Consider the following 17,739-nt stretch of genomic DNA (forward strand, 5'->3'; position numbering starts at 1 on the left):
GTTGGGGCAAAGTACTTTGATTGTGTTGTGCAGGTTCCACGTTGGCGCCGGAATGCCTGGTGTTGCGCCGCACTACACTCCGCCACCATCAACCTTCAACGTGCTTCTTGAATCCTACTGGTTCGATAAACCTTGGTTTCTTACTGAGGAAAACTTGCTGATGTACGCATCACACCTTCCACTTGGGGCTCCCAACGGGCGTGTGCTTTACGCGTCATCACTCACATATTTTTTGAATCTAATTTCAGTACGTGCATTTGGAATTATCTTTAGATAAAGTGGGAGGCTAATGATAACATCCAGGTTGTTGTCTCTGCGGCAAAAAGAAGTTTTGACAAGCCTTTTTCATGGAGGTTTTGATCACTGCTTGTTGGAATATCTGGCTACTAAGAAATGGGATTTTTTTTTGGCCAAGTGACAAGGTATCAACTTGTCAATGCCTACAGATTGTAGACTTGGGGTTTCGTAGAAAGTAGAGGGCAAGTAGATCTCGAAGGTTCAACCGAAAAGGCGCTCGACTCAGAAATTAGGGTGTGTGTTGACAATAGATTCGATTCTTTCTTCTTCCCTCGGCTCCCTTTTATATAGGAGGAAGAGCCGAGGGATTTCGTGTCATACAAGTTACAAACTCTAAGAAGCCATCCGAGACTCTCCCGTATTGTTACATGATTCGTGATTCCTAATACAACTCTTTATTCCTTATCGAGATTCTCTGGGCTTTTGGGCCTTGAAAGCTTCGAGTCGTGGGCCTCCAGATAACCTCGGGTACCTTTTTCGGCAGGCCCATTCGGCAGGCCTATGTCAGTAGCCCCCGAGATTTTACTTGAATCATAGAATCAAGTAAAATCTCCATCGTAGAATTGAGTCGCATCTTTATACATCATAAAGCCGAATATTTCTGCTTAACATCTATTTTGTACAATGATATTGGTAGATGGAGCTGGTTCATCTGACGGATCGGGTACCAGTTAACTGCTCTTGTGACAAACCCGCATAAACCTACTTCAAGCTCAAGTCCCTGGACTTGAACTCGGGATACTGGCGTAATTCGACACGCGCCGCTTAAGGACTTATCGTGAATCGAATCCCAGTTATGTTTTATCGAGTACCTAACACGTTCGCTAGGATTTTTCTTCGCATATGTTGATACAGATGAAGCGGAAGAGCGCATTCGGGTGCGATATCACGCCACACAGGACGGATCCTGGGGACTTATCTTCGTAAACTTTCTCAAGTTACGGCTTTCAGAGTTTTTACCGCGGCGAACACGTTCTGAGAATATATTGTCGAGTGCCTTTGTCGGCTGCTGGAATTGCAAATTTCTTCGAGTTGTCTAATGACAATATCTTGATCTCCCGATGGGAGTACATGACGAGTGATGTATAACTCGAAGATGTACATTGAAAATTCTCCGTCTACAATTCTATATTGTCTTGTACATAGGAGTAGCCCCCGAGGCTACAGCCGAGTGTTTGCACTTGGCTGTAGGCTCAACTTTTGCTACTTTTGGTCAACTCTGTATTTTTTCTTTCGCCTCATCCTCTTATCAGAAGTATAGACAATACTTCTGATAAGAGTAGCCCCCGAGCATATCAACAAATGCTTGCATTTGATCATAGGCTCTCAAAGTTTTTCTTTTTAACCATGCACCTTTTTAGAACTCGAAGTTTTCTTTTCGCTATATTTTGTTATACGACTCGAAGCTTTCTTGAATGACATTGCTGCTCACGATAGCCACGTTCGTCCACCTTGGGAAACCACGACTCCTGTCAACCCACTGGGTCATGGATCCGAAACTCTGCGCCATCGACACGTCGCGCAAGTGGGGTGCACACGTCCCCCGGAATTTCCGGCACACGCGAAGTAACTTCCCTCCAGTAAATTTGCAACGGTAAGATCCTTTGGACACGCGTAGGGTTCGGAACTCCCTCCCTTTTCATGCGACGGCTCGACGCATCGTCTTCTTCCTATAAATCCACTTCTTACTCCTCATTCATCCCCTTCCCTGCGCCGCACAACTCCTCTCTCTCTCCGCCATTGCTGTGTCTCAAGCTCCTCGCGCACACGCTCTCACTCTTCTCCTTTTTTCTCCACCGAACTACCCTCCATGGTTCCGCGCACCAAGCAGTGCAAGAACCGTGCCCCAGGCACCGACGATCTAGAGAACCACCTTTGGGAAGTGGAAACGCTAAAGTTTGTGCATGACATGTCTCTATCAGATAAGCACAAGTACAAGGAGACTTTGCTGATTTGGATTGATGGTCTACCTTGGACTTTATTTTAGTTATGTTTCTTCTATTTTTTTTTTTGACATATTTTGGTTTCATGTATAGTTGTTGGTTTATGAAATAAATTTTTGCTATGAGGCATTTGCCTCACAGTCCATGGTTACAAAAAAAACCAATCGCGCCTATTGTGACATTTTATTTCACTGTTTAGCACACACAATGACACCATGGCTCATCCTTACTACTCCCTCCTGCCTATAATATGATGATGCGCATAATTTTCCGTGCAAATCAAACCTAGTAAACTTTGACCGCAAATATAGATTATAATACGAAGATCTACTAATACTATAAGTATATCGTACGAAAATATATTTCATGATAATTTTAAAAATATTTATGATTTTATCCATATACGTGCTCAAGTTTTACTAAGTTTGAATTTAACCAAACTTTATATACAAAATATTTTAGGCCGGAGGAAGTAGTAGAGCATCTGAAAAGAACAAGAATCACAATCACTTCATCTTGTCCTCGGGACAAGGCGAGCACGGAGCGGATGTTTCATGACAGTGGTGAAATCCAGCTCCTCCGTCATGTCCACCTCCTCCCCGTCCGCCGGCGGCAGCCACTCCAGCTCCCTCACGAGGCTGCCCACGAAGTACTCTACGTGCAGCAGGCCGAGCGTGTACCCGGGGCACATCCTGCGTCCGGCGCCGAAGGGCATCATCTTGATCTCCCTGCTCCCCGTCAGGTCCACGCCGTGCCCCTCGCCCCCTTCCAAGAACCGCTCCGGCCGGAACTCCCTCGCCGCCGTCCACGCCGCCTCGTCTCGCCCGAAGTCGGCCACCAGGAAGTTCACCTCCGCGCCCTTGGGCACCGCGTGGCCGCCCACCTCGGCGCCGTCGCTCTGCACGCTGTGCGGGAGGAGGAAGTGCGCCGGCGGGTGCAGACGGAGCCCCTCCAGCACCACGGCCTTCAGGTACGGCGTCGCCTGCGGGTCCTCCTCGTCCAGCTCCGGCCTTGCTTTCACCTCCTCGTACACCTTGGACTGTATGTCGGGGCGGTTCACCAGCTCCGCCAAGATCCACTCTAGCGTGGTGACCGCCGTGTCGGTGCCGCCGTTCAGGAACTCGGAGCAGAGGCTGACCGCCTCGCCGTCCGTGAGCGGGCGGCCGCCTTCCTCGGCCACGCGCAGCGCCAAGAGGGAGTCGGCGTAGCACGGAGGGTCAGCGCCGTCTCGACTGTCTCGCTCTCGCCTGGCGCGGATCAGCGGGAGGAAGATCTCGTCCTGCCTCCGGCGCACGGCCACGTACCCCTCCCACCGCCGCCGGAAGAGCCTCTTGGTGAGCGCCGGGAAGAAGGAGAAGATGGGAAAGCTGGTGATGGAGCGGAGGATCCGCAGCTGCAGCTCCTGGACCTCGTCCAGCGTCTCCGGGGCGAGTCTCGCGCCGAGGCTCATGTGCACGAGCAGCTCGAACATGGCGCGCTGGAAGGCCGGCCTCACCGCGACGCCGCCGTCGCGCCCGCGGAGGAGGTCACGGACGAGGGCGTCTTGAACGCGCCGCCTCGCCGGCGCGTAGAGCGCGACGCGGGCCGGGTGCAGGGCCTCGGAGGCGAGGTTGCGGCGGACCATGCGCCAGTAGGCGCCGTAGGGCGAGGTGCTGATGTCGCGGCCGCCGGTGGTGAAGAGCAGCCCGGGCTCGCCCAGCGGCGGGCGGTCGGCGAACGTGGAGCCGCCCTGGACGAGCACGCGGTGCGCTATGCGGCGGTCGGAGACGAAGACGAGCGTGCGGGCGAGGCGGACGGAGACGACGGGCCCGTAGCGCGCGTGCAGGTCGCGGAGGAGCGGGCCGAGGTGGAAGACGGATCGCCGGAGCGCCACGAACCGGGCCACGAAGAGCAGCGCCGGCGGGCCGGGCGGGAGCGCGTTCTTCTGGCCGCCGTGACGGCCGTGCAGCAGCAAGAACAGGACTGAGGCAGCCAGAGCGAGCAAGAGGGCGATGAGCAGGGGAGAGGATGGGTAGAGCTCCATTGTTCCGGCTCTCTGTTCCGAGTTCTGACCGTGACCGAGCTCCACGGTTTAAAGCTACTAGCCTACTACAAAACCGTGACCGAGTTCATGGTTTATAAGGGCATCTCCAACCGGGCGACCCAAACGGACGCGCTGGGCCGTCCGTTTTGGGCCGTTTGCGTGGCCGCCCGGACACGCGGACAGCGCCCCGCGTCCGCGTGTCCGTTTGGGTCGCACGCGGCGCCCAACGCGGCGACCCAAAGAGACGCCACGTGGTTCGTCTTCGTTGCGCGGCGCCGCGCTGCGGCGGTGCCTCGACGGGACAGCCATGGTGGGCGGTGGAACGCGCGGGAAAGATCCCGCGCGCACCAAGGTTCCCGCGCGCGCGAAAACGCCATTGGCGCGCGCTCGCGCCCAAGTTTCCCGCCAGACCGCCGACTATAAAAGACGGCGGCGGTCTCATCCAGACCGCATCACCGTTCTCTTCCCCTCCACCTTCTCCGGCGCCATGCCGCGCACCCTTCAGGCCACATGGGCCAAGCTCTCCCTCGCCGCCCGGCCGGGTTCCCGCGGACGGACGAGGAGGAGCGCGCGGACTCGCGGTGGGTCGCCGACGACGAGGCGCTCCGCGTCGGCCGCCGAGGCGGCGGCAAAGAAGGCCGGTGGACGCGGAGATGGGGGAAGCGGCCGCGGAGGGCGCGCACGAGACCGCGGACGGCCGGTACGAGGCCGCGGAGGAGGGGCGGACGCCGCGGAGGAGCCCGTCAGCGCGGAGGACCTCGCGCTGGCGAACATCAACGCCGCCATCGAGGAGCGTCTCGCCGACCTCACGCGCGTGATGAAGGAGCACGAGGGCATCTGGCGGGCCGGCCGCCGCGGCTTAGGCGACCTCCTCGGCCGTAAGAACGAGCCGCTCGCTATGCGAGCAGCCCGTCACCTCATCCAGATGCCGTCCGCCCGAGCGGCGCGCCCGGAAGGATGCTCGCGTCGGCGGAGCGCGGCCGCAAGAGCGCATGCGCCGGCGGCAGGACAACCACGAGGCCCGGGCCGCCGGCCGCGTCCGCCGGGAGGCGCGCACCGCCGTGGAACGCGCCGCCCGCGGCAGAGCTTGAGCTATGCGGGAAGCGGATGGTTCCGCCGCGAGAGGCGGAGCGCGAGCGCGCCCGAGCCGCGCGGACGGAAGGGAGGAGGATGATGCCCTCCGTCCAAGCTGCCGAGGCCCGCGCCGCCGCCGACGCCCGCGCCGCCGCCGACGCGCCACCCAGCCCGTAGGAAGCTGGAGTGGAATCCTCACGCGTACAGGCCGCCCGCGTTGAGTGAAATCCATGGCCCCGACGGTGAGCCGGCGAGGAGTCGCCGGCGAGACCGCCGGCCCCGTACGTATTTAGGATAGAAGTAGTAGCTAAAAAAAATTGTAATGAGTTCTATTTAATGAAAAATATTATTTATGACTATGACACGCGGGCCAGGGGCGGACAAGGGGCGGACGCGAGCGACCAGCCTTTCGCGTCCGCGGCCACGCAAACCCGGCCAAGATTTGGGCCGGGTTTGCGTCGTTCCGGACGCTGCGGGCATCCGTTTTAGGGATGGGTCCGCGCGCTGAGCCGGATTTTTGTCCGGCTGAACCCATCCGGACGCGCGGGCGCGGGATGGGTCGCCCGGTTGAAGATGCCCTAATGGACTTTTTTCCATAACATAATGGAGGATAACGTCCAGATTAAACGAGTACTAGTCTATACTGGTTCCTATTTCCTTCTCGGCGCATTCAGACTTACTAGGAGTAGCATGATACTTTGGACTTTGCTAACAAATCAGGTACCCAAAAATGGAGGTAGACAGGTAGTGCACTTATCGATCAAGAACTCAAGATATGCCAACCAAGATGATCGGATAACATACATTTTTTTATATTTCTTCCAACCGGGTTAGCGAGGTGCTACTACAGCGACATTAACCTATCCTGACAACTTTGTTGAACACTTAAAGTGCTAATTTTGTTACCGTCTTATACGCAACCTCGTGACCATTTCAGATTAAGATAGAATGCAATTACTTCGAAATTGGCCGCAGGCACCAGTTGCTTAAACATGATGTAAAACTAGAAAGGTGAAAAAAAAACTAACTTTACAATCACACGGGGCAAAAAAATGTCTCTAAGAGCATCTCCCTAAAAGGATTTGGGGTGCGCCGGGCAAAAAACGATCCCAACCGCATCTCACAAAGAGTCTTTTTGTCCGGCGCGACCTGATACGGGTGTCTGGCGCCCGAGCCCATCCCAGCGACCTGATACGGGTGTCTGGCGCCCGAGCCCATCCCAGCTACACAGGGACGCTCCGGTGATGCCGAACACACCGAAAAGCGAGACGGGGAGTGGCGGGACCGACGCGTCAGCGGCACATTGAAGTTTAACCTAACCGTCACCTACCTCGCGACGGAAGTTATTGGTGCACAGCGATGGTGCAGTTTCCGCAGAGGCGCAACGAAGCGTCTCATCACGCCTAGCTCTGTGTGCCGACGTTAATGAGCGCCCCCCCCCCCCCCCCCCCGCCTCCCTCCATCATATAAAAAGGGTCGCTCTCTCATCGTCCCTCACACACAAACCCTAGCGCCTCTCTCCCCAACCCTAGCCGCCACCATCTCAAGAGTCGACGCCATGTCTGGTAGAGGCGGAGGCCGAGCTCACGGCCGTGGCCGCGGCAGAGCTGCACGCTCATTGTCGCCTGCGACGCAGTCATATTCATCGTCGAACATTGTGGTGACCCAGCATACCAATGCATGTTGTAGTATGCCAGTCGTTGACATAACATGTGCGAAGTACCAATCCGCAAATATTACAACCCTCAGAGTAGTACAACAGAAGCATAGTTGGTCTTTATTTCACTCACATAAGGCTACAAACCATATATGTACATCACATTGGAGCTCCTCCTAGGTCAAGAGAGGATAACTCAAAGGTTCTAGGTGAACCCTACTTAACTTATACAATATAGGTCTAAGAAGGCTTAGTACCATTCTACTCGAGCAGCTAAATAATATAGAGTTCGTGTTGCTCGATTACTACTACTCACATTACTCAAGCGTTGTCTTCTTCTGGAACCTCCCCGGTTCCGTACACGATAAGGTAGTCTACCACTCTACTCCTCCAGAGAGGTCTGGTTCTTCATAGCAGATCCCATCTGCTCCTTCTGGTCCTTCATTGGCCTCCTCCAGATGATTCAGACAATCTAAGCATGGGATTATAAGAGATATGAGTACGAGCGTACTCAACAAGTTCATTATAGGAAAGAGGTGTTTTATGCACTAGCTACGACATTAGACCAGAAATTCAAATGTCAGTGCAGGTTTTTATAAGCATTTCTTCAAAAGGTTGCTTTTATTTAGAAGAGCTATGTGCGTCAGCCTTCACCGGGTGTCTAGAACTTCATGGAGTTCCTTTCCGGCCGCGTTCGCAGTTCCAAAACCCGGAACAGGGAGTGACATGTCATGATTCATTACACTATGCAGAGGTGTGTTGCTTTACCCATAAGAGATCTTAACCTTGGTGCCAACCGGGCAGCTTTCCCGTCCACACGTCCGTGGTGTGAGGCCCGGTATAAGGTCCTAGCCAATCATTACGTTTCTCCGCGACCCCGCACACCCACCCTTTGTTGCAGTTCCGACCTTGGGTCCTCGCCGGTCAGCGTATCCATTGGATACCATCCAACCTCGACTAATATCAGGTATCACGACCTCGATACCTTCATCGGTCTGCTGCAACTCATCATAGACCGCATTACCGTGGGGACTTGGGGGTTCCCCACCCACTCCGGTTGGCCCTCGGGACTCAACTGACTACGGTAAGCGCATCCGTTGATGAACGAGAGGATGAAACACAACTGACTACTCCGTCCACTCCAGATCTTATGGTTGACACGGGTATTACGGCACAAGAATCACTTGACGACATTTGTTGTTAATCCTAGATGGATATAAAACCATTGCAATGGAACCTCCACCATACTCATACCATGGTTCCATTGCCCACCACATAGTCATATTCATAGTTATGAAAATATCATTTTTGCTTTTCATGCAAGAGTGATAAGTATAGTACTTTGCAAGTAATTTGGTAAAAAATACTCAAAGTGACATGAGCAAGCGATGAACTTGCCTGGTGACTGCAAGGTAGTGCCGTCGGATTGTTTGGACTTACCCTGGTCCTCTGTTTCTGAAAGATAGCATCATTGTCCGATAAGGGCAATGGTTAAAGATTCAAGTGATGCATGCTTTTGGTGTTTTTAAGTTGTTCCCCCAGCTGGTGTTTATGATTTAATTCTTGGAGTTTTGGAATAAGAAATATTCAATTTTTTTCTCCTTAAGAGTAAAAAATAGTGTCTTGGAGTATTTCCAAGAATTAGTTAAGTCCAAGGTAATCTATGGACTTATATAATTGTTAAGAACATGAGGTCTATTTTAATTGTTTTTATTAATGCATTATTCTTTGGATAAATAATTATTAATTCTCTGTTTGTCTCAAATATTCTAACAAGTATTTGTTTATGATATAGAATAATTTGGAGAAAATTGTTAATAATTTTACTCTATTTTCTAGAGTTATTTATAATTTTTGGATTTATGTCAAAGTTTCTGTTTAAAATAGAAAGTGAATTGACCATTTTGCCCCTGGGCCCACCTGTCAGGCGAACCCATTGGGTTAGGCTGGATCAGCCCACCTGGTCCGGCCCGTTCGGCCTCACTCGCTCTTCTCTTCTCTCCCGCACGCTTGAACCCTAACCCTAGCCTCTCCCGCGCCTCTGTGTCACCTCCGCCATCGCCAGTTGATTCCGGCCAGCTCCGGCCGTCTCTACCTTCACCATGGGGCGCGTTCGACGCGTCTCGTGACGGCGCGTCGACTCATCCGCGTCGATCTGACGGATTCGCCTCCTTCTGCTCGTCCTCGACCCTCCCGTGGCGCCTAGGGTTACGGCCGCCCCCGTTGCTACACACCGGCGGTGCTCCAGTCTTGCCCTGGTGCTGTCCAGGGGCGTGTCAAGCCGTGCTGGGTGTTGCGGTGCTTGCCGTGGCATGGCCTGGCCTAGCTTGGTACTCCAACTCTCTAAGTTGCAAGGTAGAACTCAACGTCGAAACCATCAGGTTCCGGAGAGGCATTCCTTTTCATCTGCAAAAGTGTATCCCATATCTCCTTTCGTCAGGAATTGTATAGGCGTATTCTTTGCTTGAATATTGGAGCTGAGTATATAAGTAGGGCCTGCCATGGTAAGTATGCGAAGAATCAAAAAATATGCCTAAAATAATTAACGAAAGTGTTTCTAATTTTATCAGACATAAATTGAATGACATCATTTTCATCCTTCACCGAGACGACCGTGTTTCTTCTTCTTGTCTTTATGATTTCCTCGTGGAAGAAGGTTTTGTTCCTTTCACCATCTTTTATCCAACTCTTCTTTGCCCATTGTGCATAATAACCTGTAAGTTTTGTCATATTCTGTTCATGCGTAGTTACCAACTCGGCTTCAAGGGCATGATCCTGGTGTGGCAAAGGTTGGGAGCTGAATCTGTTTGATTTTTTCTTCTAGCTCGTTTAGTTCCTCCTGCAATGGCTTCCATTTCCTGCACTAAATCTTATAAAATTCATGCAATGTGGTTAGTCTTGGCTGAGAAAGAACATGTTGTGCTATTTTCCCAAATAGCTTTGGTGTGAGTTTGGAAATCATTTTCTTTCAGCTACCATTTTTAAATTTTAAAGTTCGTTTAGATTTTCTCACAGGACCTTCAGTTTACAACAGAATAGGATCATGGTCACTAAGAGAATGTATCAGAGGCATATCGTAAACATTAGAATTAGGGTAGGCATCACACCATTCATCATTAGCTAAGCAAGGATCAAGCCTTTCATAAGTTGGATTCGAGGAGAAACACTTGTTAGTCCAAGTGTAAGCCGGTCCACTAAAACCCAAATAAAACAAGCCACATTGTTTAACCATTAAAAATACTGATTAACATTCGGGGAACTTTTATATATATCATACAAAAGTTCATTCCGATCTCCGATACACATAACCGACATGGTAGACTTATCATACACAAAAGAGGCCACTTTATCCCATATCTGGCTAGTGTTGCAATGATAAGGATCGCCATATATACAAACAAGCCCAAATTTCAGATTACTAGATCTATTGATAGTTGTAGCTAGGATAACATGGAAATTAAAACTATGCACATATACTTGCACTTCATCGGTCCACATCAGCCAACCCCAATCCCCTCTTGCCCACCCGAGCGTCTTCGAGAAGGCACTACAATACAGATGTTAAACCTGGCAATAATATCAGCAGAATTGATTTTTAAAGATTTAATTTTTGAAACAAAAATTACCTGAGCCTTGGTCTCATGGAGCATCCCGGCAAGATGACACATTTTGGGACTGCCTAGTCTCTGCCCATGCCATGGTAGTTACATCCTATCTCCCTCATGGCGCCCATGGCGCCAATGCCTCGTGATCCAGTTCCATACCCTCTCTCCTGCTATGGTGCTGATGATGCTCTTGGCCACTGATTTGGCAATCTCCAAAGATTGCTCCAGATTGAGCTTCAGTTCGAAGTTTTTCTTGATCGACTACTATGAACAACAGGAGCACCAAAAGTATCATTTGTACCCATGTGATAATCGCAAGCCACTTGAGGAGGCGAGAAGGCTCCATATCGAGAATTATGTTGTGCCTAACGAGCAAGATGATGGCTGCATGTATGTTTAGATAAAAACAGTTATCTACATATACAACACGATATGTGCATCCGGTAGAATATATCCGACAAAACAGAATAATTGATTTTGCGGTACGTGTATATGGGATTTGTTCTGCTGCGGTTCAAACTGCAAAACAACATTACGATTTATTGTACAAGTGCTTTAAGGTTTCGTTAGATGCGATATTTGCTAGCGATTTCTAATGTTAGGAAGTCTAGTAGCATTCCTCTTCCACTTGAAGTACGATCGGATCATGAGTCTTGACGCTGCTGCAACATGCATAAACAAAGTAGGGAGCATCCTAAATCGGTGCATGTAGTATTTAGCTAGATACATTGGGTTACGATTGAGATTCGCTGACTTTGGCTTGCTGACTTCTTGGTGATTTTGGATCACTGACAAGTGGACCCTACATCATGTGGGTCCTACTTATTAGTTACTCAAAGTATGCTGACTTGGGGGCTTGTAAAGTCAGCCAATCCCTGCCCGCTGGGTTAGGATTGAAGTAGACATGCATGCACATGGGCTCCTTATATTCTCTTTGACCGACTACCAACCACCAAACCGACACGTTTCTTCTTCCTATTGGCATCCATCTCAAGCAACAAGAACACCGCTACATTCTCTTCTTCATCCCACTCCTCGTTGATGAATCATCGAAAAAAGCATGCAAAAAACTCAAGTGCCCAATTTACATTCACGCATATCGCCAAACACAAACAACCACACACGAAAGAAGAATCAAGAAAAATTAGTGAGGAAAGTTACACAACGAGCCTTCCATCGAACACCTTGCGGACATGATTTTTGGAAGTGACCGTTGCCGGTTTGTCTGGTCTGGGGAGCAACATAGAGACGGGAGTGTATGTTTCTTTTTTGGACGCGGAAGGGGTCACGTATGACCGTAGTGCTGCTTTATATTATCATCGATGGAGTTACTTTTACAGAAAGGGGCTCAGAAGAAAAATAAATACAACATGACCCTGAGTTTTCATAGAAGACCCGGACCAAAAAGAAAAAACGCGACCATGTCCTAGGCTTCTCCACCGCATCCATACCTATGTTGAGCACGGCCTACTGCACCACCACCGAGGATATCGCCACATGGATTAGAGCAGCGGGAGCACGCCGCCTCGGAGCTAGAAGACCTCCACATTGGTGCCATGACTAGTGGGCTCACCATGCGGGGGTGGGGATGGGTGGAGCTCCCGAGGCCCTCCTCCACTCAACATCAACTTTAGGCGTACCCTCACTACAAATAAGTGGACTTCTTGGCTACATCCAATACATGTAACTTTGAAGAACAAGCCATATACTTTTCGGCGAAACTTGCATTAACGAGGTACAATTTTCTTTAAATTATTGTACTCGAACATGATGAATACGTGATATATTAACATTTCTTATATGATTTAGGACCCATGTACTGCAAGAAATTCATTTGGAAGACTAAGATACCTCTCAAAATCAACATTTTCATACGATGTTTCGGTAGAAATGTAAGTTAACTTAATGGCAGCAACATTACGCTAAGACGCCGCATAACAATTTTCTTTCCTATCTAATTAGTAATCAGATGACATTATGACGGCTTTTAACCTCAAATAAAAAATCAAGCTAAGACAATCCAATATCTTGTTTTCTATGCTCTACTGCACAACTTCCATGACGCATTGTGTGATTGCGCCTATCGCGTTCAATCCTTCCTTCTTACGAAATCAGAGCTTTATTGATTAATCGATATAATTACAATTATAATTAATCTACACACATCTCCTCCTATCAGATTCCCTATCAATCTGAGCCCTAAATCGTTTATGCCCTGAAAAATGGTATGCGGTATGCCACGGTCTGCCGGTGCGGCACTCTGGTTGCATCGATCGCTCTCTAGTCCGTTCCACGATTCACCTTCCTCTCCTGCTCGCTCGCCCCTAATTTTCTCTCCTCTCCTCTATTTCATTTTTCTGCGCGTGACCTAGAACCCCCTCCTCCTCAGGCTCCAAAAAACACACCCAAACACCGCAAAAACCAATCCGCCCCTGAAAACCCCACCGCCCCCGTCGCCGTCGCGCCATGGACCTCTCCTCGTCCGGCGCCGGCGGCAACTCGCTGCCGTCGGTGGGCCCCGACGGGCAGAAGCGGCGCGTCTGCTACTTCTACGACGCGGAGGTGGGCAACTACTACTACGGGCAGGGCCACCCGATGAAGCCGCACCGCATCCGCATGACGCACTCGCTGCTCGGCCAGTACGGCCTGCTCGACCAGATGCAGGTCTTCAAGCCGCAGCCCGCCCGCGACCGCGACCTCTGCCGCTTCCACGCCGACGACTACATCGCCTTCCTCCGCTCCGTCACGCCCGAGACGCAGCAGGACCAGATCCGGGCCCTCAAGCGGTTCAACGTCGGCGAGGACTGCCCGGTATTCGACGGGCTCTACAGCTTCTGCCAGACCTACGCGGGGGGATCCGTCGGCGGCGCCGTCAAGCTCAACCACGGCCACGACATCGCTATCAACTGGTCGGGGGGACTGCACCACGCCAAGAAGTGCGAGGCATCCGGCTTCTGCTACGTCAACGACATCGTACTTGCCATACTCGAGCTACTCAAAACACACCAGGTTCCCTTTTCTAACTCCCTTGCCTGCTGCTCCTGTGAGCAGTTTTTTATCGGTTCAATTAGGCTCATCTTGTGATTTAATCTGGATATTTGCAGCGAGTTCTATATGTCGACATCGACATCCACCACGGTGACGGGGTTGAGGAGGCATTCTACACAACAGACAGGGTTATGACAGTCTCATTCCACAAGTTTGGGGATTACTTCCCTGGCACAGGGGATGTCCGCGATATTGGGCACGCAAAGGGGAAGTATTACTCCCTAAATGTCCCTCTGGACGATGGGATCGATGACGAGAGCTACCAGTCCCTGTTCAAGCCTATAATGGCCAAAGTCATGGAGGTTTACCGCCCTGGTGCAGTCGTCCTTCAGTGTGGCGCCGATTCGTTATCTGGAGACAGGTTGGGTTGCTTCAATCTTTCCATCAGAGGTCATGCGGAATGCGTCAAGTACATGAGATCTTTCAACGTTCCGTTGTTGCTTCTTGGCGGTGGTGGATATACCATAAGAAATGTTGCACGATGTTGGTGTTACGAGGTATGATAGAAAAAAAACCTATCCTCCTTTGATGCACTAATGCTGTTAACTTCACCTGTTGGAAATACATGTGTTCATTGCTTTCCATTTCGGTGCCATCTGTTTATTTCATCTGGCATTTTTTGATCTTTCGAGCAGACTGGAGTTGCACTTGGCCAAGAGCTCGAGGATAAGATGCCTATCAATGACTACTATGAATACTTTGGGCCAGATTACACTCTTCATGTAGCACCAAGTAACATGGAGAACAAAAATTCACAGCACCAGCTGGATGATATAAGAAGCAAACTTCTTGACAATCTTTCAAAACTTCGGCATGCCCCTAGCGTCCAATTTCAAGAGCGGCCTCCTGATACAGAGTTACCTGAGGTGAGCAACTGTGCTTCCATTGTGAACCTAAATTTAACTTATGTGTCCCTTTCTTATTTAATCTGTATTAAATATGATAAAGCCTACCCCAACTTGCCTGGGAAAAATGCTTTGATGTTGTTATTGTATTAAATATAATAAGAGGGTGAAGAGTTTCTGATGTAGGCACTGAAAACTTCTGACCATCTTGTTTGTTCTTTCGTAAGCAGCAAGAGGCATGGTGCCTACAAGATGTAATAATTATGTAAATTCTTCTAAATACAAAATTAGAATTAAGAAAAAAGCAGCTAGAATTGAGTGATAGTGTGATACTCTATTTGTTAGTTTCAAGTTGACAAAATCTTGAAGACCGGAAAGATAATGGGAAGCTGGGAATATCATGTCTTACTTATTTTTGAGAACATATGAATTTCTACACTTAATTTCCTATTTGTTACGAAATTGTGAATACACAGACTACGGGATACAAGGGGGATTATTTTTCAATGCTATGACCTCTTGTTTTCTTGATTACATATGTTTGCTATGCATGTCACTATAGTTTTAAATTGTGTGTTGTCATCTTTGTTTGCTTTTTCATGTGCATTGCCATTATTCTTGGTTTCTTGTTCTTTTGAGTTTATTAATCTTCACTCTTTGTTCCATGTACATTTCATTTGATGTGTTTGCATATCCTGGTATTCGTTATTTGGTTCAGAGGATGATATTTGTTACAACATGTTCTCATTTATATTTCTAGTATAGTACGTAATTATGCCCCCAAATTTCAGTGCTTGAACTGTCTGTGCATAGTCTTACCTTATGTTAAAGTAAATCATTGTTGAGCTTTGAGCTGAGGGACAGTCCAACTATTATATCAAATGATTTTGAATATGCTCAGCTGCATATGTCCCCTCGTGCTAATTTCGAAGAAAGCCTGGTATGGTGAAAATATTACAAGTTGCTTTGTCAAGAACAATATTTAATGGTTTGGTATGTTGCAAAATAGAACTGCTGCGTGGATGGTTGCGGCTGATGTTCTGATGAGTCATACCATTAGGGATTGTAACGAAACTCTTATTTAATGAATACAAATAATATTGAATTTGTACACTTACTAGTATTTTTTTGCTAGCATATACAGAAGAAGACTCAAGAATATATATGTTGGAGACCGTGCTAATGTATAGAATTCGAATGTCATTTATTTCCAAGCAGTGGAAGTAATATATTTTTAGTTTGTTTGACCTTTTTGGTGCCCTTGTCACATCTTCTAGATGAATGGTGTATCAATCTTTCCTAATGTGATTGGTATCAGAGACCAGATATTCACCTCCATTGTTGGATTTTTGTTCCTTAGCACCTATATTCCTGGTCCTGCCTTGCAAGTTAAGACAGGAACTGATTGTATTCTTGTTACTTTGCATGTGTATTTGTTATGCAGGCGGATGAAGATGAAGAGGATATGGATGAAAGGCACGATGACCCTGATTCTGATATGGACTTGGATTACCACCACCCACCTTTGGAAGACTCGGGAAGGTATTTTCTTCTTCTGATGGGTGGTGTTTATTTCTGTGTCACTATTCCTTTAGTTCTGACCATGTGCTCTCCATTGTGTCAATTTTGCGTTATAGGAGAAGTATTCAAGGTACAAGAGTTAAGAGAGAATTTACTGGAACTGAGACCAAAGATCAGGTACCTAATCACATCTGTATAGGGCACACTGACATTTCCTTTTCGTTGTACTGCATAACTCTTGGTGCAGACCTGGTATTTTCTTATGAATCTTTCATTGAAATTTGCTTTTCCGCCATGCAAATTATCATGATGTGGAAGTTCAAGTTAGACATGGTGTTCGGAATATTTTTGCTAATTGTTGATGCATTGCAAAATTTTCCACTGACTGTAGTTTGCTCTTTTTATGGCCTACAAAAAATTTTAGTGTGTCAAAGAGTTGCTTTTGCTCAAGTTATGCCCCACAATTTTATTGTATGTGTTGGTGCTAAATGTGCTCTTTCTTTAACTGCAGGATGCTATTAGAGCATCAGTTGAACATAGAGGACAAGAACCCAAGACAGAAGACGTTGGTCCCTCCAAGCAAGTTGCTGTAAGTCCACCTTCCTTTCTATTTGTGAACTTCCCTGTAAGATCTCAAGTGTACAGTGTCGTAAGGTACCAGTTGCCATGGCTAGGTCGATCTAACCAAATATGCCTTGTTGCCCATGGTGTTTGTTGCCTACAGCCGGTCGATGCTAGTGCCATGGCTGTTGACGAGCCAGGAAATATCAAGACTGAACAAGGGAGCTCTACCAAGTTGCCAGACCCAACAGCCATCTACCAGAAGCCATGATTACATTGTTTGGGCACGTTTACTGTGTACCAAGTTGGCAGACCCAACACAACAGCACATGTTTTGACAGTCAAAAAATGAGGAAAGAATGAAGTGAATCAGGTGATACATTTTTTTTTTTGCATTTCAGACGGTCTGCCTTTCTGTAGAAGTGGTGCTGGTCTGCCAGTCCGTAGAAGTGGTGCGGTAGGCAGTGCTTTGAGGTGGAGACAATAGTCTGACCCATGTATACATGTAGCGTGGATTGAGCTGTAATTTGTAGTCGAACCATAATCAATTAAATGGACCGTGAGGCAAAATTTCCTCGGTTATCAGCAATTTTCTCTTGGTTTTGTCCTCCTTTTCTCGTATTGGTTGCTTAATATTTTGCCACTGCAAATAGACAAATGTTCTCCCATTATCTCGAAGGTGATTTCTTGATCACCTTTTATGGCCCAAATCTTCTTTTGATTTTGGATACGTGACACTCTGTTCACTTGCAAAGAAGTACTTCTTCCATCAAATATAAGTTTCTCAATTTTTTCTAGACACGGAGGTATCTACAACTAAAATATATCCAGATACATTCGAATCTAAATAAAATTAAGATACTTATACTTATTTTTGGACGGAGGTAGTATGTGTAATTGTATTTTGATGTGTTAAAGGGAGTAAGGATGGCAATTTTAGGACTTGTTTGATTTGCAGGGTAGGAAAGACATAGGAATATGAAAAGTATAGGATTGATATGTCATGTACATTCCAATCCTATAGGATTTGGTTTGTACCAAACTTTGTTTGATTCAACCAAAGGAATTGTAAAAAGAGCTTGGAGTGGATGTTAGAATTCCTATAGGAAGTAGTACAAAGATTCCTATGGGAAAAATTCCTATAGGAACTAATCCTATGAATCAA

At 48.2% G+C, this 17,739-nt stretch overlaps 2 protein-coding genes across 2 annotated transcripts; one reads left to right on the plus strand and one right to left on the minus strand.

Annotated features, from left to right (window-relative positions):
- Window positions 1–2,697: 2,697 nt before the first annotated feature.
- On the minus strand, window positions 2,698–4,358 carry LOC124686811 (cytochrome P450 89A2-like). The gene has a single exon (XM_047220703.1). The coding sequence runs from the start codon at window positions 4,261–4,263 to the stop codon at window positions 2,752–2,754; it is 1,512 nt and encodes a 503-aa protein (XP_047076659.1). The 5' UTR covers window positions 4,264–4,358; the 3' UTR covers window positions 2,698–2,751.
- An 8,692-nt stretch (window positions 4,359–13,050) lies between these two features.
- Window positions 13,051–17,163, plus strand: LOC124692023 (probable histone deacetylase 19). Its single transcript, XM_047225320.1, has 7 exons — window positions 13,051–13,608; window positions 13,704–14,144; window positions 14,283–14,513; window positions 15,937–16,034; window positions 16,130–16,190; window positions 16,525–16,602; window positions 16,738–17,163. The coding sequence occupies exons 1-7, from the start codon at window positions 13,066–13,068 to the stop codon at window positions 16,843–16,845; spliced, it is 1,560 nt and encodes a 519-aa protein (XP_047081276.1). The 5' UTR covers window positions 13,051–13,065; the 3' UTR covers window positions 16,846–17,163.
- Window positions 17,164–17,739: the final 576 nt, after the last annotated feature.

This window comes from Lolium rigidum, chromosome 2, assembly GCF_022539505.1.
Source record: "Lolium rigidum isolate FL_2022 chromosome 2, APGP_CSIRO_Lrig_0.1, whole genome shotgun sequence".
Lineage (NCBI taxonomy): Eukaryota > Viridiplantae > Streptophyta > Magnoliopsida > Poales > Poaceae > Lolium > Lolium rigidum.